At 42.8% G+C, this 24,174-nt stretch overlaps 2 protein-coding genes across 3 annotated transcripts; one reads left to right on the top strand and one right to left on the bottom strand.

Moving 5' to 3' along the window:
- Positions 1–3,430: 3,430 nt before the first annotated feature.
- On the top strand, positions 3,431–6,271 carry LOC110491444 (bone morphogenetic protein 2-like). Its single transcript, XM_021564905.2, has 5 exons — positions 3,431–3,976; positions 4,114–4,253; positions 4,344–4,460; positions 4,553–4,745; positions 5,708–6,271. The coding sequence occupies exons 1-5, from the start codon at positions 3,664–3,666 to the stop codon at positions 6,130–6,132; spliced, it is 1,188 nt and encodes a 395-aa protein (XP_021420580.2). The 5' UTR covers positions 3,431–3,663; the 3' UTR covers positions 6,133–6,271.
- A 5,453-nt stretch (positions 6,272–11,724) lies between these two features.
- LOC110491443 lies at positions 11,725–22,817 on the bottom strand. Of its 2 annotated transcripts, none has more exons than XM_036946291.1 (3): positions 22,576–22,817; positions 22,371–22,478; positions 11,725–19,203 (listed from the first exon to the last, which is right to left on the bottom strand). In XM_036946291.1, the coding sequence occupies exon 3, from the start codon at positions 19,123–19,125 to the stop codon at positions 12,373–12,375; it is 6,753 nt and encodes a 2,250-aa protein (XP_036802186.1). In that variant the 5' UTR covers positions 19,126–19,203; positions 22,371–22,478; positions 22,576–22,817; the 3' UTR covers positions 11,725–12,372. The 2 variants fall into 2 exon arrangements, with proteins under 2 accessions (XP_036802186.1, XP_036802187.1); XM_036946292.1 differs by having other exon boundaries at positions 11,725–19,199.
- Positions 22,818–24,174: the final 1,357 nt, after the last annotated feature.

The following is a 24,174-nucleotide window of genomic DNA, read 5'->3' as shown; positions in this document are numbered from 1 at the left end:
CACCACAGAAAGCACTGAACTAGGCTGAAGCACCTGCATTTTGGAGCTGCCTTACTCGAGAAAACCAAAAAGAGACCATATTTGTATGCACCTTTATTAATTCAATGATAAATATATTTTAGATGCTGTTTTCAAACTGATATGTGGTATGTATTAATGCCAAAATATCATGCGAAACACCCCCCGCCCCAGAAAATCTGCTAAAAAGGTGGGGCTCTTCACCTTTGCAAAGAAATTGGAAATTAGTATTAGTACTTCAGTTTTCTCAGCAGCAGCTGTAAGCAGCAGTCTCGTTGCAAAACGTAGACTTTTGCTGAAACAAAGTTCTGCTGAGTTATTCGAGGAAGGAAAGAGAAGAAGGTCCAACACCACTCTCCCACTTTAGTATCTTACCTAGTTGTTTTCTGATTATCTCATTTCTGATATTTTATAGCTTTGTCAACTATGTGTGTTTTCTATACCTGTTTGCTCCTCTCCATGTAGGCTTTACAGACACTCCCCCCCACTTGGCTGTAACCCTTATAATTTAGTGTCCCCTGCGCACACAACCCATGTGGAATTCCTGGACTCTGGCAGCGTTTGAAACAGCCGATCTGCGGTCAAGAATGCAGAGTTCATCTCAGCCTCTGCTGACCTTCCGTCCCTTGACCTTTTGGCCCTTACGGAGACATGGATCCCCTCAGAGAACGCTGCTACTCCAGCTCCTCTCTCTTCATCTGACTATGTTTCCTCTCGTCGTCCGAGAGCATCTGGTTGTCGAGGTGGAGGCACAGGGCTGGCTACTCCTTTCTCCTAAAATTTAGATTTGGTCTTTTCTCCCTCTCTCTCCCTCTCTCACCTCATTTGAATTCCATGCTGTCACTGTCACTTGTCCACTCAAGCTTGACATTGTTGTCCTCTATCGCCCACCAGGTGTCCCTAGAGAGTTTCTCAATGAGCTTGACACCTTGATAAGCTCATTTCCTGACGACGGCTCAGCGCTCTTCGTTCTTGACAACTTCAACCTCCCGACGTCTGCTTTTGATTAATTTGTTCCCAACTCTCTGTTTCCCCTCCTTGCCTCTTTTGCCCTCACCCTTTCCCAGTCCCCTCCCACTCACAAGACAGTCAATACGCTTGACCTCATCTTTACTAGAGGCTGTTCTCCTACTAATCTCACTGCAACCCCCCTCCAGGTCTCTGATCACTGCATTGTTTCCATTTCTGCCTCCCTTTCCTCCAACCCTAATCACACAGCCCCTACCCAGACGGTCATGCGCCGTCGCAATCTTTGATCGCTATCTCCCACTACTTTCTCCTCTTCGATCCTATCATCACTCCCTTCAGATAAATCCCTCTCCTGATTATGCCTCTCTGTCCTTACTTTCCTCCCTTTCTACATCCTATGATTCGCACTGTCCCCTTACGCCCGGCTGGATCGGCCCTCCCCTCAAGCTCCGTGGCTGAGTGACTCATTGCGAGCTTACAGAACAGGGCTGTGGGCAGCTGAGAAAAAAAAAACTTCAGGAGAACCTATCATCCTTTCACTCCTTCCTCTCTACCTTCTCTTCCTTTGTATCCAAGGCTAAAGCCACTTACTATCACTCAAAATGTCATGCTTCTGCCTCTAACTCTAGGAAGCAAGTCACTAGGCTCTGTCATATCCTCACATGGTCTCTCCTATCATTGCTTTCAGATGACACTCAACTACTTTTCTTCTCCTTCCCCTCTTCTGACACACAGGTGGTGACACGCATCTCTGCTTGCATGGCAGATATCTCAGCTTGGATGTCGGCCCACCACCTCAAGCTCAACCTCGACCAGACGGAGCTGCTCTTCGTCATCGGGAAGACCTGCCCGCTCCAAGACCTTTCCATCATGGTTGACAACTCCACTGTGTCCCCATTCCAGAGAGCAAAGAACCTTGGCGTGACCTTGGAAAACACCCTGTCGTTCTCTGCAAACATAAAATAAGTGACTTCTCCTGCAAGTTCATGCTCTACAACAGAAGCTTCTGAAAACATCTAAAACCCTACCTCTTCAAAGAGAGCGTCTGCTAAATGACAAAAATGTCAAATGTAGACATATTAACGTGATCCGTCCGAACTCTGACTTCACCCCGTAGAAGTTGAAATTTAAGGTATGGTTAAGGTAAAGGTTAAGGTTTAGGGTATGGACGTACCAAGGATCCAGGATAGCACTAACCATTGGTTAATGATGGGAAATGTGCAATGTTCTTTCAAAGTGATTGCCCACTCCGTACTAGTCACAACGAGGCTCCACATCAAAATGATTACCACAGAGACACATGCAGTGGGTATCAATTTATGCTTTGGCCAATGCCGCCATCTGCTGTATACATGAGGCTACTGCATTCAGCCAAAAACCAAGGCAGAGACGAGGTCGCTCTTATACAGTACAATGCAGGATAACGTGGTAGGCCTGTGAGATTCAGTCCACGTCATATGGCTTCTCTTCACGTTTATCAGTAATCCGCACATGGTCAATCCAAACATTTGAGGTGATCTCACACACTGCGTTTATTGGCCACAGAGGGGGCTTCCAATATGCCCTGCGCCGTGGATGACGCACATGCAGGGTCCCCTGTATGCACAACCGTCCACTTTCACTGCTGTTCAAATGCTTTTATGTCCATGGTGTGGTTGTCTGGCAAATATGCTCCTCAGTATTATAATCGATATGTATAATGGAAAATATGCACACAGTAAAATGAGGGACACATCCACAGTGTAATAAATTCGCATACAGTGATATGTCATCTGGCCATCGGGCTCACGTGCGTAAAATAACAAGACAGTGATCGAGTAATTGCCTCCAAATGAGGGGATCATCATTTGATTCAATTCATTATAAATTGAAGCCACATTGATCAATGAGACGATTTTAGGAATGTGTTCTCACCCTTGATTGAAGATAATCCCTGATTAATTTAAAATGCGAATACACAAATTATTGGATTTGGTGACACCTCCATTCATTAGCATTTAATCCTGTGAGTCATTCAATAAACAACGCCCAACAGAGACGGAAACTCCCCGTAACAACAAGTAAACCTCAGTTTTCATTTGCGTCATAGGTTTGTGTGTGCGTTCCTTTGGGGACCAACTGGCCTCATACAGATAACGGATAACACACTATAGATTTTTTTAAAAGAGGATAAACTGAGAAAAACGTTTGTCTTCTAGTTCATGATGTGAGGACGTGCGTCATTGGTCTTTTTGTTAAGCATAACGTTTTTTTTTTTATATCTATGCTTGAAAACTCAAATGTAAACCATATGATGTCTTCAGGTTAAGATTAAGGTAGTATTTGACATATCAGTAGGCATAGTGATTTACGATAATGTCATGTCAAGTTCACCATTTAAAATTAGATTTATAACAATTGAATAATCTATCTTTTGTGAAGGGGAGAGAGGTTGGATCAGGCGAATAGTTAAGGTAACCCTCTTATTTGGGCCAACCTGCAATTTGTAGGTCAAATGATTCATTGTTTGTCTGAGGGGGTGCTACTTCCGTATTTAAATCCGCTATATGAATTCGTAGACCTTTAAATGGTCCATTCGACCATCACCCTCAGGACAGGGGCGCTTGCTCCTACCAAAGGCGGTGATAGCCGAACCACTGACCCATAACCAGTCGGGCTCATTAGGCTATCGCTAGCATGATATTACAGGGTCTACTCGTCTGGCTAGTCCTCACATTACCGCTAAGAACCGTGTCCATGTTCACTATCTCTTATGACGAAGAATCCAAAGAAACTGTTTGGAAAGAGAACCGTTTGGATATAACAAAGTCGGCTGAGAAGATGGACGAATTGTTCAATCCGAAGGATTTGCCTGAGATCTCTTCAGTGCCTCATAGAAAGGCACCTCAGTTTATGCTGGACTTGTTCAACTCAGTGGCGGACTCCAATGGATACCCCAGGAACTCGGAGAAACTAGAGGGCAATGTGGTGCGGAGCTTCGAGGACAGAGGTGAGTCCAAGCGCATAATACGCACAAACTTTTGTGACCAAGCATGTTTGAAGATAATGTACAACATTTTTATGTTATCTTAATGGGAAAACTTTCAGACTTTTTATTTTAACACAATTCTTGATATATTTATGCAGGACATGCCGGTGGAAGGTTTCATTTCTTCAATTTGTCCTCATTTGCCAGAGATGAGAGAATGATCAAAGCAGAATTTCGCTGGTTCAGGCAAAAACAACGACTTTTCCTTGGGCAGGCATATGGACCCCATTTCTACAAGGTTAGTTGGAAATAAATACTTTTAAGTGTGTTGAGATAACTCGATATAATTATTGTACTGTTTAGCCTAACGCATGCTTTGCGCGCGCAGGTGGACCTATATGAGGTGTTGGACAACAGAGTAAAACCTTGGAGAGGGAATCTAATCACGTCAAGACTGTTGCCTTTATACACTCAGGGATGGGAAGTCTTCAACGTCACACAAACAGTACGATCTGTTCACGTTTTATCACTGCACACCATATTTCAACATCACCCTTTCTATATTTTAATCGCATCATTTGTTTTCCCAAATGAAAGGTGTCCAACTGGATTCGCAACAGTGAGGAGAATAATGGTATTCTGGTGGTTACTACTCTGCCATCGGGGAAATGGATTAAGTCAGTCCTGCAGTCTTCAGAGAGACAGGGAGAATCACCTACGGAGAATGCTTTCCTGGTTATATTCTCAGACGACGGAAGAGGCTCGACCACTAATCAGTCACTAAATCAAGGTAAACTAGCAGGGTCAGAATTTCAGTTTTTTTATATTCAGACAGAATAACAGTAGAATCTTGTACAAGGCCTCAGACCTCCAAACTCATAGTTGTCAAAAAAATACATCGAGAGAACTCTTTTCAACGTTTTATTTTTCTACTTTTCATGTAAAAACAGACAAAAAATATGGATAACAAGGTTGATGAATATAGTTTCTGTTGCTTCGGATGAATAGTTATCATTCTCTCGTCCTAAGACATGGGCTCCTCGGTAGAGTTTACTCGGTGTAGTTCCTCCAGCTGTATGCCTGGCAGTACGTCTGAGGCGCACCAGGTGTACATTGGGGTGCGACATGAATAACAGCCTTGAGCAAAAATGCCTGTATAAAATTAATAACTCAAATACTGAGCTATATTGTATGTTAAAAAAAATGTATTCAAAATTCAAAAGGCCCTCGCACATCTGAGCTATCTTTTTTTGCAGGTGCATGGTAACAGTTGAATAAAATGAGAAAAAGCTCTGACGAAGGCCGTGAGGCCGATACGTGAAGCTTATTAAAGAGCAGTGATACTGTCAAGAGCAGTGTGCGAGTTCCTTCTTTTTTCTCATGTTAAAAAAAGGGACATTATATTATTTTATACTAACTCAATTGCGCAGAGAAATATATTTTGTTTAACAAGTAGGCCTGGTGGGCGGGATGTTTAAATCGAATAATGGGCCAACAGTATGACTACTTGCAGGACTGAAAGATACAAACGGGGAGAATTAAACGTTGAAAATAAACGTTTATCTGATTGTAGGCCATGAATTGGACTTTGTTCATCATAGAACATGTAGTACGAACATTTCTACAAGCATATTAATGGGCTGTCAATGATCAAATTATATTATGTGAATGGTGGAGGTTTGCAGTTGTATGCCTAACTGTCGATAATTATTGAAATACTGATATATTCATTTCTCATGTACATTTTTGTAGGACATGTCAGCCACGCCACCGCACATGACAGTCCTGCGAAGGTATTGCGTCAAGACAGCGGGAGCAGAAGGAGGCGCGCAGCCCCAAGTTATCACCGCAGCCGCCCCATGTCCTGCCAGCGTATCCCCCTCTTTGTGGACTTCGAGGAGATCGGCTGGGCAGGCTGGATCATCTCTCCACGGGGGTACAACGCTTACCACTGCAAGGGCTCCTGCCCGTTCCCACTCGGAGAGAGTCTCCGCGCCACGAATCATGCCACTGTGCAGTCCATCATGCATGCACTAAAGCTCTCCAACGACGTGAATACACCATGCTGCGTGCCTGACAAACTCCAGTCCATCAGCCTTCTCTATTTTGACGACGAGGAAAACGTAGTTCTTAAACAGTATGACGATATGGTGGCAGTCAGCTGTGGCTGTCATTGACTACAGTGCGATTGCCAGCTGCACTCCGGGAACATTTCCCACGAGTTTCAGAAATGTTGCCTGAATTACAGTATGTCCAGTGATTCATGCATAAATGGACGTTATTTTTGAGAAATAAAAATCGCTCGTTGCAATTTAACATGTTTAGATTGATATTTGATTACGCTTTGAGGCCGGGCACAAGCAGTAATGGAAGTCCCTGTGGAGCTGACCAAGGTGCTGAAATGAAGCGTCCGTGTGGTGCAATTGCCGTGAAAGAAAACCCTTTAATGAATAAAAAGTATTGCCATTGTCAGAAATGCTGGCAATACTAACAAAGCGCATGAATTATCAAACTATTTTAGTGTCATGGTTGTCAACAAGATGAGGTTGTTATTGGTAAACTACACGTTTTCAAGTTTCAAATTTTATTGTCACGTGCACACTTACAGTGAAAGGCCTTTCATGCTAGCTTTTTCCCAACAATGCAGTGATCAATATCAGTAGTAAAAAATATGATAGTATAAAATAAACTAAAGTAGAACAAAAACAAAATAAAAATAGAAATAAGAAAAAATAAAAAAGTGATGAATCAGGCTCCACCATCTGGTAATCCGACTGATGAATCTGGGTTTGGTGGATGCCAGGAGAATGCTACCTGCCCAAATGTATATTGACCACTATAATTTTGGTGGAGAAGGAATAATGTTCTGGAGCTGTTTTTCATGGTTCGGGCTAGGCCCCTTAGTTCCAGTGATAGGAAATCTTAACGCTACAGCATACAATGACATTCTAGACGATGCTGTGCTTCCAACTTGGTCGCAAGTTGGAAGCACCAAATCCCAAAGTACTTAAAGTAGTCAACACACACGAACACAGTTGTGAAGAAGGCGCGACAATGCCTTTTCCCCCTTTGGAGACTGAAAAGATTTTGCATGGGTCCCCAGACACTCAAAAGTTCTACAGTTGCACCATCAAGAGCATCCTGACCGATTGCATCACCGCCTGGTATGGCAACCGCTTGGCATCCGTAAGGTGCTACAGAGGGTAGTGCGTACAGCCCAGTACATCACTGGGGCCAAGCTTCCTGCCATCCAAGACCTATATACTATGAGGTGTCAGAGGATGGCCCACATTTCTTTCAAAGATTCCAGTCACACAAGTCATAGACTGTTCTCTCTGCTACCGCACAGCAAGCGGTAGAAGGCTCAATAACTGCTAAACAATTAATCAAATGGCCACCCGGACTATTTGCATTGATCCCCCGCTTTTCTTTACACTGCTGCTACTCATTGTTTATTGTCAATGCATTGTTACTTTACCCCGACCTACATGTACAAATAACCTCGACTAACCTGTACCCCCGCACATTGACTCGGTACCAGTACCCCTGTATATAGCCTCATTATTGTTATTTTGTTGTCACTTTTTATATATATATATATATATATATATATATATATATATATATATATATTTATACTTTAGTTTATTCGGTGAATATATTCTTAACAATATTTTCTTAAAACTGTGTTGTTGGTTAAATGCTTATAAGTAAGCATTTCACAGTACGGTCTTCACCAGTGACAAATACAATTTGAGTTCATTTGATTCGCTTTTAAAACTCACCTTACTGTGAATGATCAATTTGAAGAAAGAAGTTCAACAATAGGTTGAAGCTGAGTGGAAAACATGGTCAATGTGAATGCTGTTTCAAAGCCTAACAATCAAACGGAGAGTGCTTTCTAAGGTGATGATTAATTCAAATGCTTACGCATAAGCATAGGTCTATACATGAGCCCAAGCCTGAAAAAACCCGCTGAATGAAAACAATGATTGTGCTGTTATACAATACAACGTACATAATTGGTTTAGCCTAAATTAAACACATTCAGATCTAGCATTCCATTTTTGTGAATTTGTTTTTGAATAGCCTAGTAATAGGGCTTTATATACACTGCTCAAAAAAATAAAGGGAACACTAAAATAATACATCCTAGATCTGAATGAATGAAATATTCTTATTAAATACTTTTTTCTTTACATAGTTGAATGTGCTGACAACAAAATCACACAAAAATTATCAATGGAAATCAAATTTATCAACCTATGGAGGTCTGGATTTGGAGTCACACTCAAAATTAAAGTGGAAAACCACACTACAGGCTAATCCAACTTTGATGTAATGTCCTTAAAACAAGTCAAAATGAGGCTCAGTAGTGTGTGTGGCCTCCACGTGCCTGTATGACCTCCTTACAACGCCTGGGCATGCTCCTGATGAGGTGGCGGATGGTCTCCTGAGGGATCTCCTCCCAGACCTGGACTAAAGCATCCGCCAACTCCTGGATAGTCTGGTGGATGGAGCGAGACATGATGTCCCAGATGTGCTCAATTTGATTCAGGTCTGGGGAACGGGCGGGCCAGTCCATAGCATCAATGCCTTCCTCTTGCAGGAACTGCTGACACACTCCAGCCACATGAGGTCTAGCATTGTCTTGCATTAGGAGGAACCCAGGGCAAACCGCACCAGCATATGGTCTCACAAGGGGTCTGAGGATCTAATCTCGGTACCTAATGGCAGTCAGGCTACCTCTGGCGAGCACATGGAGGGCTGTGCGGCCCCCCAAAGAAATGTCACCCCACACCATGACTGACCCACCGCCAAACTGGTCATGCTGGAGGCAGCAGAACGTTCTCCACGGCGTCTCCAGACTCTGTCACGTCTGTCACGTGCTCAGTGTGAACCTGCTTTCATCTGTGAAGAGCACAGGGCACCAGTGGCGAATTTGTCAATCTTGGTGTTCTCTGGCAAATGCCAAACGTCCTGCACAGTGTTGGGCTGTAAGCACAACCCCCACCTATGGACGTCGGGCCCTCATACCACCCTCATGGAATCTGTTTCTGACCGTTTGAGAAGACACATGCACATTTGTGGCCTGATGGAGGTCATTTTGCAGGGCTCTAGCAGTGCTCCTCCTGCTCCTCCTTGCACAAAGGCGGAGGTAGCGGTTCTGCTGCTGGGTTGTTGCCCTCCTACGGCCTCCTCCACGTCTCCTGATGTACTGGCCTGTCTCCTGGTAGCGCCTCCATGCTCTGGACACTACGCTGACAGACACAGCAAACCTTCTTGCCACAGCTCGCATTGATGTCCCATCCTGGATGAGCTGCACTACCTGAGCCACTTGTGTGGGTTGTAGACTCCATCTCATGCTACCACTAGAGTGAAAGCACCACCATTCAAAAGTGACCAAAACATCAGCCAGGAAGCTGATCTTGTGCATGACACAAGTCATTTTTTCAACAATTGTTTACAGGCAGATTATTTCACTTATAATTCACTGTATCACAATTCCAGTTGGTCAGAAGTTGACATACACTAAATTGACTGTGCCTTTAATAAACAGCTTGGAAAATTCCAGAAAATGATGTCATGGCTTTAGAAGCATATGATAGGCTAATTGACATCTAAGTCAATTGGAAGTGTACCTGTGGATGTATTTCAAGTCCTACCTTCAAACCCACTGCCTCTTTGCTTGACATTATGGGAAGATCAAAAGAAAAAAGACCTCAGAAAAAAAAATTGTAGATCTCCACAAGTCTGGGTCATCCTTGGGAGCAATTTCCAAAGGTACCACGTTCATCTGTACAAACAATAAACGTACTTTGGTAAACGTACTTTGGTGCGAAAAGTGCAAATCAATTCCAGAACAAGAAGAAAGAATCTTGTGAAGATGCTGGAGGAAACAGGTACAAAAGTATCTATATCCACAGTAATACAAGTCCTATATCGACATAACCTGAAAGGCCGTTTAGCAAGGAAGAAGCCACTGGTCCAAAACCACCATAAAAAAAGCCAGACTACGGTTTGCAACTGCACATGGGGACAAAGATTGTACTTTTTGGAGAAATGTTCCCTGGTCTGATGAAACAAAAATATAACTATTTGGCCATAATGACCTTCGTTATGTTTGGAGGAAAAAGGGGGAGGCTTGCAAGCCAAAGAACACCATCCCCACCGTGAAGCACGATGGTGGCAGCATCATGTTGTGGGGGTGCTTTGCTGCAGGAGGGACTGGGGCACTTCACAAAATAGATGGCATCATGAGATCGGACATTTATGTGGATACATTGAAGCAACATCTAAAGACATCAGTCAGGAAGTTAAAGCTTGGTCGCAAATGGGTCTTCCAAATGGACAATGACACCAAGCATACTTCCAAAGTTGTGGCAAAATGGCTAAAGGACAACAAAGTCAATGTATTGGAGTGGCCATCACAAAGCCCTGACCTCAGTCCTATAGAACATTTGTGGGCAGAACTGAAAAAGTGTGTGCGAGCAAGGAGGCCTACAATCCTGACTCAGTTACACCAGCTCTGTCAGGATGAATGGGCCAAAATTCACCCAACTTATTGTGGGAAGCTTGTGGAAGGCTACCCAAAACGTTTGACCCAAGTTAAACCATTTAAAGGCAATGCCAATCAAATACTAATTGAGTGTATGTAAACTTCTGACCCACTGGGAATGTGATGAAAGATAGAAATGCTGAAATAAATCCTTCTCTCTACTATTATTCTGACATTTCACATACTTAAAATAAAGTGGTGATCCTAACTGACCTAAGAGGTTTTTACTAGGATTACATGTCAGGAATTGTGAAGAACTGAGTTTAAATGTATTTGCCTAAGGTGTATGTAAACTTCCAACTGTATTTCTGATGTCCCAATTAACTAAATCGTGTAAGCCTATGAATAATTTGTTTTTATCTTTTTTTTTTGTTTGTTTGTTTGCAATATCATACACTAAATCATACACTACAGTTGTTATTTCCCTCTTCAGTGTAACAAAGAATACACACTAGATGATGCCAGAGGGCTGAGATTCACATAAAAAAAAGTCAATCTCATGCATGGTATAAGACAGCATTCCCAAACAAGCAAGTGAAACTGTGGTTGTAATAAACGCAAGGGTTTGTTTTCTTCCTACAAATGTGATTCTAACTTTTGAACGGTTTAAGCTTGAAAATATTGTGACCCCCATCATTGAAAGATAAGACTCTTCTACAACGCCCCCAAGTCTCATCAGAACATTTGAACAAGACCAGGTGCTAAATCAGACTGGGGGGGGGGGGGGAATAAAATAATCAATGATGATGTTGTTTTCTACACAGAAAATCATACAACATCATTGCCTGATGATCTTCTGAACTTCCCAATACCTTTCTGATGCATTTCAGTCACTTGAAACCATATTTCTTTCAGATGAAAATACTGTACAGAAGTACAGAAATACCATCAGACTGATTTGTAATAGACTGGCATAGTCCCAATTAAAAAAGGTGGCCGTTTATTACATTACTTTTTTTACATGGTGGCGTCGCGATTTAAAAAAAAGTTTGGAACCACTTGTATATGATCTCTCACCATGAATTGGAATGAAAAAAAAGAAGAAAAAGCATTACAATATGGTGTATAAATGCAGTTTAGGCCTAATCATCATGTGTTGGTAGGCCTACCTATGAAAAGGTAGGCCTTTTTATAAGTGGATAAAAATCACTTCATATTTTAACAAGCTCAAGATTATGAAATAACAGCAAAGGATAACTCTAGTTCTTCAGATCTTTTTTTTATTGGAATGATTTACAAAAACAAAATGTAGACCTGCTTTTTCTAGCCATTCGATGCAAAATACTGCCAAACATATTTCCAAGTATCTCCAATTATTTTACAAAGCATAAATCATTGCCAAGTACATTAATGGTATTTCAAGCATTTAGATATTAGTATGAAACGTAATGTGCGACTTTCAATATTCAGTTGCATGTTGACTGATATTGACTACTGAAACGTAGATTAAAACACAATGTATCTTTATGTTTAAATAAATAAATAAAAATCTGACTAAATTGTGTTTATGTGAGGGCAAACTGCTTGTGGAAAAAGTCTAAAAAAAAAAGCAGAACTTTACATATCAATAAAATAACAAAACAATACATAAAAATGCATAACCAAACTTCATGTCTGCGTGTGAAAATACATATTAACACGGAACACCCATGTCCTTTCTCTTTAAGCTGTCATTTTCCATCAATAACATTACAAATCACATATTTATCGTACATGAATCCCTGAAGTCAGACACTCCCAAATGCCAATTTTATATTAAGTCTAAAGTAGCTCATATAAACCACAAATTCAAAAATGCAAATGAACACTCCACTTCAACTCTGTTAAAACGTTTCTCACAAAGTTGATAAAAGCCCTATCAACTCATACAGTCATAAAGATCCTCAGTGCCTAAGAACTCCCCTAGCATGTGATCTTGGGAGCCGTTCACTGGCTCTAGGTAGCGATGACTATCGTTTGTGTGTTTATACCTCTGCCTTTCCAGCCTTTGTTCAAAGTCTTCCTGGTCCAACTGTGAGGCGGGGACAGTGGATTTCTGCGATGGGATGGATGAGACAGGCACTGGGACAAAGGAACCGTGGTAGAGTACCATTGGTGCGGTTATCACCTCCATGGTGGAAGCCTGAGACACAGGGCCCTCAGGAGGCTGAACAGGTAACTGCACGTAATTCCCAGTTTTGGGATCAAAGAAGGTCTTCGTTTGGACCTGGACGGACATGTCAACTACGAAGTACTGCCCCGAGTCTGGATCCTGCAGCAACTTCCGTTGGGTCATTGGGTAGGAGGCGTAACCGTGCTCGATGCTGGACTGACGAGAGAACTGGCTGGTGTAACTGGACTGGCGGGATAGATTAGGGTGAGGTGATGTCAAGTCTATAACGTCACTGGCATAGGAATCAACACTATGGTTCCAATTCTCTGGTTTCTCTCTGTTGGATCTCTCTTGGGCTCTGCCCCTCTGAGACAGCTCCTCCCTAATGGACTTCTCAATACGCTGACTCCTCGGTACTGGTCTGTCCCTATGAGATGTCTCACTACTACGAATTCTCTGTTCCACTTTATCACCGATGTGTCCATCCATGCTCTGAGCTCTATGACGCGGGGTTCTCTCACTTGTGGATCTCTCACTGTTTTGCCTTTTATTCTCACTGACAGCTCTGTCGCTGCTGCGGAATCTCTTTTCTTGCATCCCTCGGCCGTGTTTCTCACTACTACGGCCCTCACGCTTGGAATCACCAGGACTTTGCTTGTCACTCTTACGGCCTTGATGCTCTGATTCACCATGCCTCTGTTCGTCAATGCTGCGTCCTTGCCTGTGTTTCTCACTACTATGACTGCTGTGCTCTTTTTTTTCTGTCGGGGGCTTCTCATTAGCATGGCTCTGATGTTCAGGTACACCATTGTGGTGCTTCTCACTCTTATAGGCTTGACGCTCTGATTCATCCTGCCTGGGCTTTTCACTACTACGGCCTTGATGCTCCGATTCACCACGGCTGTGCTTTTCACTGCTATGGCTGATGTGTTCAGTCCTTTCCTGATGTTGCTTCTTACTACTACAATGCTTGTCAATACTATCACTGCTACTATTTTTATGCTCCGATGATTTATCAATCTTGTTTTTATCACTTCTACTGCTGCGGCTCTTGTGTGGTTGACTTCCCTTCTCCTCCTTTCGGATCCTTCTGGTGGTCAGCTTCATGGCTTTGAGGAGGGCCTTCTCTGACTTGGGAGGGACCACGGGGGGTCTGCCGGGGCCTTGGGTGTCATTCCCGCTGCAGACTGACCCAGACTGCACCTTGGAGTCCTCTGGGTTGTTATCAGATGTATCCACTGTGCTTGTCCCCCCTTCTGATGATGGACTCACCCCCAAATGTATGTAATCTTCCTGAGGGACAGTGAGGAAAGACCCATATTGTTGGCTTTTGGGGGTGTTTTCGGGGGTCAGTTTTGTGGGAGACAGTGGGGAGTGTGTAGCGTGGTGAGATTGAACCTCTTTGGGTTTGAGGTGTTTGTCTGGTGTGGTGGCAGCAGCATGGGGTTCAGGGATATCAAGATGATCTTTCTCGCCCCTCTCAGAGCCACTCAAGCACTCCCTGGGTGACCATGGCGCACGTTTGTCTTTCTGACTGTGTTCGGGGGCTAGTTTTGAGGGAGACAGCGGTGACTGTGGAGAGTGGGGAGATGCCGTCTCTTTGGGTTTGAAGTGTTTGTCTGGTGTGGTGGCGACATTATAGGGTGACGGTATTTCAATAGACTCTTTAAGATGATTGAAAGGATCTTCCTCGCTCCTCTCAGAGCCACTCAAGCTTTCCCTAGGTGACCACGGTGCACGTTCCGCTGGGTCATGGTTTGTCTTGTGCAGAACCTGTTTCACTGTCTTGGTTACAGGTGAGACATGATGCTTGAAGGTGTTGTCTTTCACTTTGAATAGAGCCGGTTTCCCCAGAACTGGTGAAGAGGCGTTGGACTGAGATGTTGGCGTTTGACTGTTTGTGTTGTCCATGGGGCTCTGGAGCCATCCAATTTTGTCAATCTCTCTGGCTCTTGACTCGTTGTCATCCTTCCGGGATGTTTCCCTATCTCGCCTGGAAGGGATTACTGGCTTAACTCCAACTTCCTCATTTTCATGATCACTTACCGAGTAATACTCCACTTCTATCTTAGACTCCAAATCCCATCTCACACGTTCTGCCACATCCTCTACTCCTTCCTCAACCTCCTCTAATTCAGCAATCAAATTCTCCAAAGAGTGATAGATGTTTGAGTCAGTTTCGTTGTTTCTTTGCAATGAACTCGCGACAGAGAAATATGATGACTTCGAGGACATACTGGTTTGATCCTGTTGACTTTGATTTATACTACTGCTATTTGACAACGGAGACACTAGTTCTCTAATATCTTCATCAACATTTGCAATATCTTCACTAATCTTAACTGATTTGTTTGACTCTTCAGTTGCTTGGCTCTTTTTCATGGTCTCTTTTTCCATTAGTGATTCATCCTCAGTAGTGATGTTTACTTGGTTTGAAGGTTTTGAATGATCTTTGCCTGGTTTTAAAGGGGCCTTCCTTCTTACACAGGGTTGTTCCTGTTGTTCCATATTGTTTGGTGTTTGTTCTGCTTTGGGCTCCCTTACAGGAAGTTTATTAGTTTGGCTTTCATTTAATAAAGCCTTCCTTTCCTTTTCCTTCTCTTCACTGAGTGAAAAAGAGGCATTTGTTTCATGGGGATGACTTGAATGTTTAGAATAGTCTTCTAGAATAGTCTTCTTCTGGGGATTATTTTGTATAATTGGCGTATCTTGCTCAGTCGTCGTCTCTGTTTCAAGTGCATCTGTTTGTCTTTCTGCTTTTATCTTTGCATCAAGGGCCTCCCTGTTTGAGACCTTGCCTCTTGCCCGTGTGTTCCTTTGTTGTTGAATTGTGTCATTAGTACTATCCCTTCTTGAAAGTTCTCTATTCTTTATATCCTCCTCAATTATATTCATAACATTCCCACATTCTTTCTCCTCCTCTGTGCTGTCCTCTTTTTCAGTGTTCCCTTTCTTGCTCCTCGGTGGTGCCTCTGGTTTGAGAACGGGTGCGTCTGGTTGACTCTCCTCTCTGACGACCTCATCATTTGTAGAGGTGTCATCGCTTGTTTCAATAGATAACTGTCTAGCAACAGTTCTATCACTCTCCTCTGCTGAGTATTTGCTGGATCTAATATTGTATTTTTGTTTGTCACTGACATTATTGATGATGTTTCTAGTCTCTTGATCCTCCCTGATAGGTCTTGTTGCGAGTTTCTTTTCTTCAGCATAGATTGTGGCACCCAACCTGTGATTTCCACCAAGTTGTGTCTCAGTCTTGGTAATGATTTCTTGTGTCTGATGATGATGATGATCCCTCGGATCTCCGAGCCTCTCTCTCGCCTCCTTTTGTTCCTCCTCTGCTGCTGTCCTGATAGATTCCTGTCTTGCTTGTCTACGCTCTTGGACTCTAACATTACAACTATCATCAGTGTTCTCACCTGGGACTGTATTGACATCCTCTTCTTTATTCTTTAAGACTTTCTTTTTACGTTTCTCTTCTCTATCCGATATGATTTCCTCGAGGGCCATTTTAGCCTTGTCATAATTGTCGTTGATCAATGACTTGTTTATAACAACGTTGTTGTCTATCTTTGAGAATACATTATGCTTAGTTTGCTCCTTCTCTTTGTTCACAAATACCTCTTTTTTAGCGAATGTGTTTCCTCGCATGGAAAGCATGCCCCTTTTGATGTTCCTAAGCTCCCTGGAAATTAAATTGTTTTTTGCCTTTGTCTCCCTATCTATCCCTGGTTCGAGGTTCAAATTCTCACTGTCCTTGATAAGGTGTTCACCCATTCTAGCCTTTTCCAGCTCTTTCAGTGCATGTAAGTCACTTACTTTCTTTTCGCTATCTTTCATTTCTTTGTGCACCATCTTCTCTGTATAATGTACTTCTTCATCCACATCTTTCTTATTATTTACCTCCATTTTAGGTTCAAAATCCTCCTCATCTTCCACTTTCTCGCCACTCTCCTTCATTGCATATCTTTGGCTTTTAATATAGTTGTTTTGTCTCGCTGAAAATACGTGTTTAAACCTGCCTTGCTTTTTAACCGGCTCCTTCTCCTTTTCTGACAAAATCATTTCTTTCTCTTTTTCCGCACATTCTACAAATCCGTTGGTGAGTGTGTTGTCAGTTGGATATGTCTCACCTGTTGTCTGTCGCTCTATCCGTCTGTGGCTTGGCACTGAAAGGGAATGAAGTGAATGTCTATCCTCGACTACAATTGCATTGTCATCTTTCTCTTGGGACGCCTCTGTTTTGACGATGTTGTTCTTGTTCATGGTTAATTCTTCTACAGCTTCTGTTCTATTGGGAGATAATATTTTGGTTTGAGCGGTGAATATTGCTTCCAAACCGGCTTTCGTAACCTCTTCAACTGCATATTTGACCTTTAACTCGCTCATGTCCTTTGTTGACCTTTTGGTATGGTCTTTTCTTTTCGAGAACAGCACTTTATTTTGGGCTGTAGTTAATGTCTCCCTAATAGCTGTGATGACTTCTCTTGTATTTACAGTCTGTTCACCGATGTGTTCTTCCTTCAATTCCACAGTGTCTTTTGTTGGTTGTTTAGCGTTGGTTGTTAAATTTGGCGACGACACTTTGTTTTGCGCTGCAGGTAAATTGGGAGATGCCACTTTGTTCTGTGCTGTATTCCTTATTGTATGTACAGGCTGGTCACCGATGTCTTTCTCCTTTTGCTGCAACATCTCTTTTGCTGGCTTTTCTGGTATATTCAGAGAAATCCCTTTCTTTTGTGCACTAGGATGGTACGTTGTCTTGTCTGAAATATTCAGAGAAAGTCCTTTGTTGGGTGTGGCAATGGACAAAGTATCCTTACTCAATGACGGTGAGAAGTGTTTCATCTCTGGCCCCGCAGGACTCTTGTACAAGTTCAGAGTTGGGTATGTTTGTTTCGTAGTCAGGGAGCGCTTGTTCACCTTTGAGTGTGTGAAGGGCGACCCAGGGCTCCTGCTACCCGCAGCCTCTCTTTTGGTTTGCAATAAGTTGGATATTAAGTAATCGTCTGATATATCCGAATCTATATATTTCCTAAGACCAGCATTGCTAGATTCTGAAACAGCTGGGCTACAGATAGGCAGTCCATCTAATAGAATGGGAGGTGTGCTTAAACCGGAGGCTAGAATGGCAGGTGTACTGAAGCCAGAGGCTATACTATCAGAAGGAGCATTTGCATATTTGAGTAGTCTCTGTTCCAGCAGCTTTGGAGACAGAGTGCTACGATCCGCCTGTTCGGTTTTGAACTTTGGCGGGCTGTACCTGCTCTTGACCCTCTTCCTGTTATCCTTGAGGTTGAACAACAAACTGGACGCAATAGATTTGTAGCTGTCTCGTTTGACGACCTCGGAGGTCGACCTTGATATGACTGGCGACACATGCTCTATGTCTAGGAGGGGGAGATCGAGGAGAGAGGGAGAGAGCACTGCTGACAGGATCTCTGAGGTGTCTGTAGCCTGTCTGAACAGTATTACGGGTGTCATCAGCTGAGAAATGCTGAATGGAGTAGAGGTCAAAGAGCACGACTTCTCCACTTCTTTCACCTTTGCCGACTTGACTTCCTTTTTATACAGCAGAGGAATCTCCTCCATCAGTTTTGGGGTTTCAGTGGGAGGGCAAAGTACTCCCGGTTGGTTGACAGTTACAGCACTCTTGGCTCTCGCTCTGTTTCTCCTCCAGGGGGCATTGGTTTCACCCTTAGAAGAGGTGTCCGACGCAGACCTCTTCTCGGGGGCAGAGGGTTTTGGCAGAACCTTGGGTGGAGGACGAGGAGGAGGAGGGGGTTCGACTGGTTTCTGGCACTGCTGCTCTGTCTCCTCCGCAAGCAGTGTATCTATTCGATGCGCCTCAGTCAGTTGTTTGTATAGCGGGGAGTCATACCATTTAGGGAGGTTGTCCACCACCGGGAGAATGGAGGTGATGCCGTCTTGACCTAACGGAAAGCGGTTAAAATCCCTCCACGATTGGAACGGGCTGAACTCGCTGTGGAGAAAAAAGTTTTTGATATTCAGCTTCCGCAGCTTGAAAATAGATTGGCCATTTTTAGTCTTGGAGGACTTTGCATTTTTGTCTGATTTCTTGGCTGTGAGGTTCTTGCAATCCGAGGAGAATTCTGATAGTTCCCTTTCGATGCTGAAGAGGGCCGACTTATCCAACGAGTCCCCGTTAGGGTCCTTAAAATCACTATTTTTAATCAACACGTTGGACATGCTCTTCTTCTGCCTCCAGGGTTGAGTGTCTTTGGCACCATTGAGTTGGTGCTTTGTACCAGCGTCTTTAGTCTTTTCCAGGGGCTTCTCCACTAGGGGCTTGTGACAGCTGAAAGGGAATCCATATGAAAACTCATCGTTGTACACGGCCTCGTCTCCGATGCACAGGCTCCGGAAGGCTCGGTCAGTGAGCGTGCTGACCTCTCGGTCCGTCTCGTCCAGGAAGATTTCAGTGAAGCCGTTGGGGAAGCGGTGGTGGAGCATGGTGTTCCGGTGGCTCACGTGTTGGCGCTTCTCCACACAGGTCATGGTGATGGCTGATGGTTGACAATGGGTTTTAGATGGTTGAGTCTATAGCGTCCCTAGTTGGGTCAGCTTACCATCTTCCTGGGAAAGAAGGAAATACGTAGAGTGTCACAATCAGGAAACAGCAGCACTTAATTGCTTTATTCAGATTGTATGGTGACTGACTTTGAAGCATGTAGAGTATCTGCTCAATGAAAGTTCCAGGCGTTTGTCGATGCATTCCTGAGATGCAAGCGTTTTTTCATCAGCCTAATAATTTTTACAAATTACAAGCTAGATGTAGTTTTTTTTTATGTGATTCCTCCTAACACTACATAAAGGGCTGTGTCCATTTTGATAGAACAATAAATTGTTTGGTAGACCATGTACTGTATCTCACTCTGTCCTTTGTGTCCATGATATGTGTGAGCTGAACTATCTCATTGCTATGTACACCACAGACAAACACATACCATACCGCAGGCTATTTCAAGGGAAGGAGGATGCTTCTACACTGTCTCCTAAACATCAAGGATGACCATGGATATGAGCAGCATGACAATAAAGAACTTTTGACCTCGTGTCTCATAAATACTGAGATTTTATAGGAGCTGGTGTCCTTGATGCCCTGTACCACAGTGTATCTGTTGTACTGCCTACAGATGTAGGATCTTAATTTCAGCCAGTTTGCTACAGCAGGAAAATTGTCCTGCAGCAACAGAAAATGTGGACTAATTAATGGACATTTTTGTAGGGGTTGATACATTTGCTGTAAGTAAAAAAAAAAAATTGGTAGGGCAAATCAATTCTGAAATTTCAAAGGTGAAATTAAAAGCTTCAGAAGTATTTTTAAACCTCAAATACACCACAGGTGTGATATTTCTTGCATTGGAAAAAAAGTTATCCTGCAACTGGGTGATCAAATTAAGATCCTACACCTGTATGACTATGTTAGTCTATAGGCATTATTATCTGACTATATCAGGGTTCTCCAACCCTGTTCCTGGAGAGCTAATGTCCTGTACGTTTTTGCTCCAACCCTAACCGAGCACACACAATTCTAATAATTAGCTAGTTGATACGCTGAATCAGGTTAGATACAACTGGGGTTGGAGTAAAAATGTACAGGGGGGTAGCTCTCCAGGAACAGGGTTGGAGAACCCTGGTATAGTCCGATAATAATGGCTATAGACTAACAGGCTATGGACGAACAGACTAATAGACTAACATAGGCATTATCATCAGAAAAGGCCATCACATTGTAATCACTGTTATTGTTTGCAACATTCCTATAAATCAGCATAGGTTTGTGTACAACCATGTGGGTTGCATGTTAACAGCATGTTAGAACATGCTACAGGTGCAGGATCTTCATTTCATCACCCTGTCATTGCAGGAGATGCAAACATGTGGTGTTTTTGAGGTTTAAAAATGCTTAAAATGTTAGTCATTTCCACTCTACAAAAATGTCCATTATTATAACCACACAATAATTCACTTTTCCTGTTGCTGCAGGATTATTTTCCTCCTGTGGTCACCTTCACAATGGATATACAGTACTTATTATATTCCCCCGAGTGGACAAAACATTAGGAACAATAGGAACTCTTTCCATGACAGACTGACCAGGTGAATCCAGGTGAAAGCTATGATCCCTTATTGATGTCACCTGTTCAATCCACTTCAATCAGTGTGGATGAAAGGGAGGAGACAGGTTAAAGAATGATTTTTTTTTAGCCTTGAGACAATTGAGACATGGATTGTGTATGTGTGCCATTCAGAGGGTGAATGGGCAAGACAAGATATGTATGTGCCTTTGAACAGGGTATGGTAGTAGGTACCAGGCGCACTGGTTTGTGTCAAGAACTGCAACACTGCTGGGTTTTTCACGCTCAACAGTTTCCTGCGTGTTTCAAGAATGGTCCTCCACCCGAAGAACATCCAACCAACTCGACACAACTGTGGGAAGCATTGGAGTCAACGTGGGCCAGCATCCTTGTGGAACACTTTCAACACCTTGTAGAGTCCATGCCCTGATGAATTGAGGCTGTTCTGAGTGCAAAAGGGGGTGCAACTCAACATTAGTAAATGTGTTGCTAATGTTTTGTACAGGCAGTGTATATTTTCATAATATGATTGATGGTCAAGCTTATATAAGCAAATCACACGCCACGATGCTCTTTAGACATGTTATGTGCAGAATAAGTTTACATGGGGCGCTGAGAATGCTTTTAAATCGCGTCGTTGTTCACAGTGCACTTTGCAGCAGCTGCTTAGCTCAGTTTAGCTATCTGGGTGAGGGTCTAGAATAGCTCATTAACCCATTTCAATATTCTGACCTGGGAGCTTAACCGTTGGCATATTGGTCAATGTTATTGTTCCTACAAAACTCCTTAAAAGAAGCTGCAGCTGATCAAGATAAATAGACACACAAACACAGTGAGAGTACCGAATGTATAGAATATGCCATAGTGTTGCATTCAATTTAACCCTCTGAGTAAAACGGGATTCAAAAGCACAGAAGAAGAAACATGATTCCGATTCATGATCATGTCAAGATCAACAGCAGTTACCCAGACATGTGTAGGCCGAGCTCTGCGTACAGCCGTCGTGCCTTTGCCAGTCACACACATGCATTTTCAATCTTTTGCCCTCAATATTTAACAACACACTTTATTATGTAACTGGAACTGAGATGAGAGAATGCATTCACTTTCCAGGAGAATTTGGCCAGCACTAAGCTATTTTCCAGTGCTTATAATGTGATGCCAGCTACAGAGGCAGGGTGATTTCCCAGCCTCTAGTTGGTGTATTAATACCAGAGGAGAAACAAGAGTAGAGAGGCTATCTATCCCTCCTATCAAACCCCAAGGTAACTATTCAGTATTATACAGTTAAGGTACAGTAATATACAGTAAATTTAGTGTCAGCAACATCGTCTTCAAAGTTCCGCCTCATAACTCATGGACTTAAATGTTGGACTTAAATTGTTTGGACATAAAAGTGCACAATTTGGACAAAAGCTTCAGTTGGTAAATATATATATATGTATTTGCAAATGGCTATCATAAAAATTTAAAGTAAATATTGACATGTTTGTCGTGTACATGTGCCATATGTTTGTTTGGGTATTAGGGTAGAAGGGTCAGATTGTGAGCCCTTCACCCCACACACAAAGAAACGATCCAGACTGTGTGATCCAATCATCCCCTTACATTTCCATGCTTTGGACAGTTATTACCATTAATGAAGATACAATTCGGCTTTACCTTTTGATCGTGTATTCCATGTTTGGTTGGGGGTAAGGGTCAAATCAAGGCGGGGGGGGGGGGGGGGTCATGAGGAAAAATCCTTAAGTCCTGATGAATCGACGGCACCTGCAAAAAAAATCGTAGGAGTGAGTAACAAGTTTACAAGCAGGAAAAAAGTTGACTTTGAATAAATAAATAACCAAAGATAAATCCTTGAACCTACTCAAGCTCTGAGTTCCATGCGGTAAATGCAGCGGGGTAAAGGACCCTAAAAGCTAAGCATGGAAGAGTGGCTACCGAAATAGACACAGAAGACGGTGTGGCCAAACTGAGCAGTAACACTAATTTTAGTATCTAAGAGCATGTGTCCATAGCAGCACGCTAGCCTTATCTTTAAGCGCCTTCAAAGACTACAGTGGAGTAGTCTCTAGCTCCTGTTGGACTCATGGGGTGATGGTTTTAAGTCTGTGACTCACTTGTCTTTCCCATGGTCTCGCCATACAAACAAGGTATCAAACATAGCTCATTGCGTCATCCACACAAGTGTCACACTCCTTAAAGCGGAGAATGAGAGACAAATGGCATCTGATTACCATGACGGGTTTGGTTTCCCCCCCCCCCCCTCACACACACACACACACACACACATTATCCATGCTTTGTTTACTGGGATAAGCTGTGTGGTCTGTGTGTTTGAAGCTTCTGTTGTTTCAGTGAGATTGAAGTGAGAGGCGTCTAGTTTCTGGTAACTTTTACTCAATTTAGTCAATCATTGTTCAACCACATTGGTGGAACTTTCATAATTACTTTGGTAAGGAAAATAAGGACTTGATTAGTACACACATAAAATAGCTCTTGTAATCCTGCAGACAAATTAAGATTTGAATCGTTCCTACAATTAATCAATTTCCCCCTTTCATTGTCAATACCACACTTTCATTCAGGGTTGAGCAGTAGCTGATTGCATGTAATCAATTCCATGTAATCTGATTACATTTTTTTTTAAACTGTAATAATTGACGTTAGCAGCACAAATATTATAATCAGATTATAGATACTTTTGTAAAACTAGATTACTTATTGGATTACTTTTACATTTAGAAACATGTTTGCGAGAAGAAAAAAAAACATTATGACACATTTCTGTTTTCTCAATGACATTCAAGTCAGCATTGAAAAAATGACTCATCAATCAGGCAAAAGCACAAAATAGGAATAAGGAGGAATCACATCTACGAACATAGACAAGGCTCTAACTCCCCTAGCTCCACAATGAGATAGGGTGCAGGCCAGGCAGCAGGCTGTTAGCCAGCCTGCCAGCTTAGTGGAGTCTGCCACTAGCACAGTCAGTGTAGTCAGCTCAGCTATCCCCATTGAGATCGTGTCTGTGCCTCGACCTAGGTTGGGCAAAACTACATCTCAAAATAGGGCTACTTAATGTTAGATTCCTCACTTCCAAGGCAGTTATAGTCAATGAACTAATCACTGATCATAATCTTGATGTGATCGGCCTGACTGAAACATGGCTTAAGCTTGATGAATTTACTGTGTTAAATGAGGCCTCACCTCCTAGTTACACCAGTGACCATATCCCCCGTGCATCTCGCAAAGGCGGAGGTGTTGCTAACATTTACAATAGCAAATTTCAATAAAAATAAAAAAAACTATGTTTTCGTCATCTAGTCATAAAATCTATGCATCCTACTTAATCACTTTTTAATAGCTACTGTTTACAGGCCTCCTGGGCCGTATACAGCGTTCCTCACTGAGTTCCCTGAATTCCTATCGGACCTTGTAGTCATGGCAGATAATATTCACATTT

This window comes from Oncorhynchus mykiss, chromosome 16, assembly GCF_013265735.2.
Source record: "Oncorhynchus mykiss isolate Arlee chromosome 16, USDA_OmykA_1.1, whole genome shotgun sequence".
NCBI lineage: Eukaryota > Metazoa > Chordata > Actinopteri > Salmoniformes > Salmonidae > Oncorhynchus > Oncorhynchus mykiss.
Note: the sequence above shows the minus strand (reverse complement) of the source record. Positions and strands in the feature narration are given on the sequence as shown.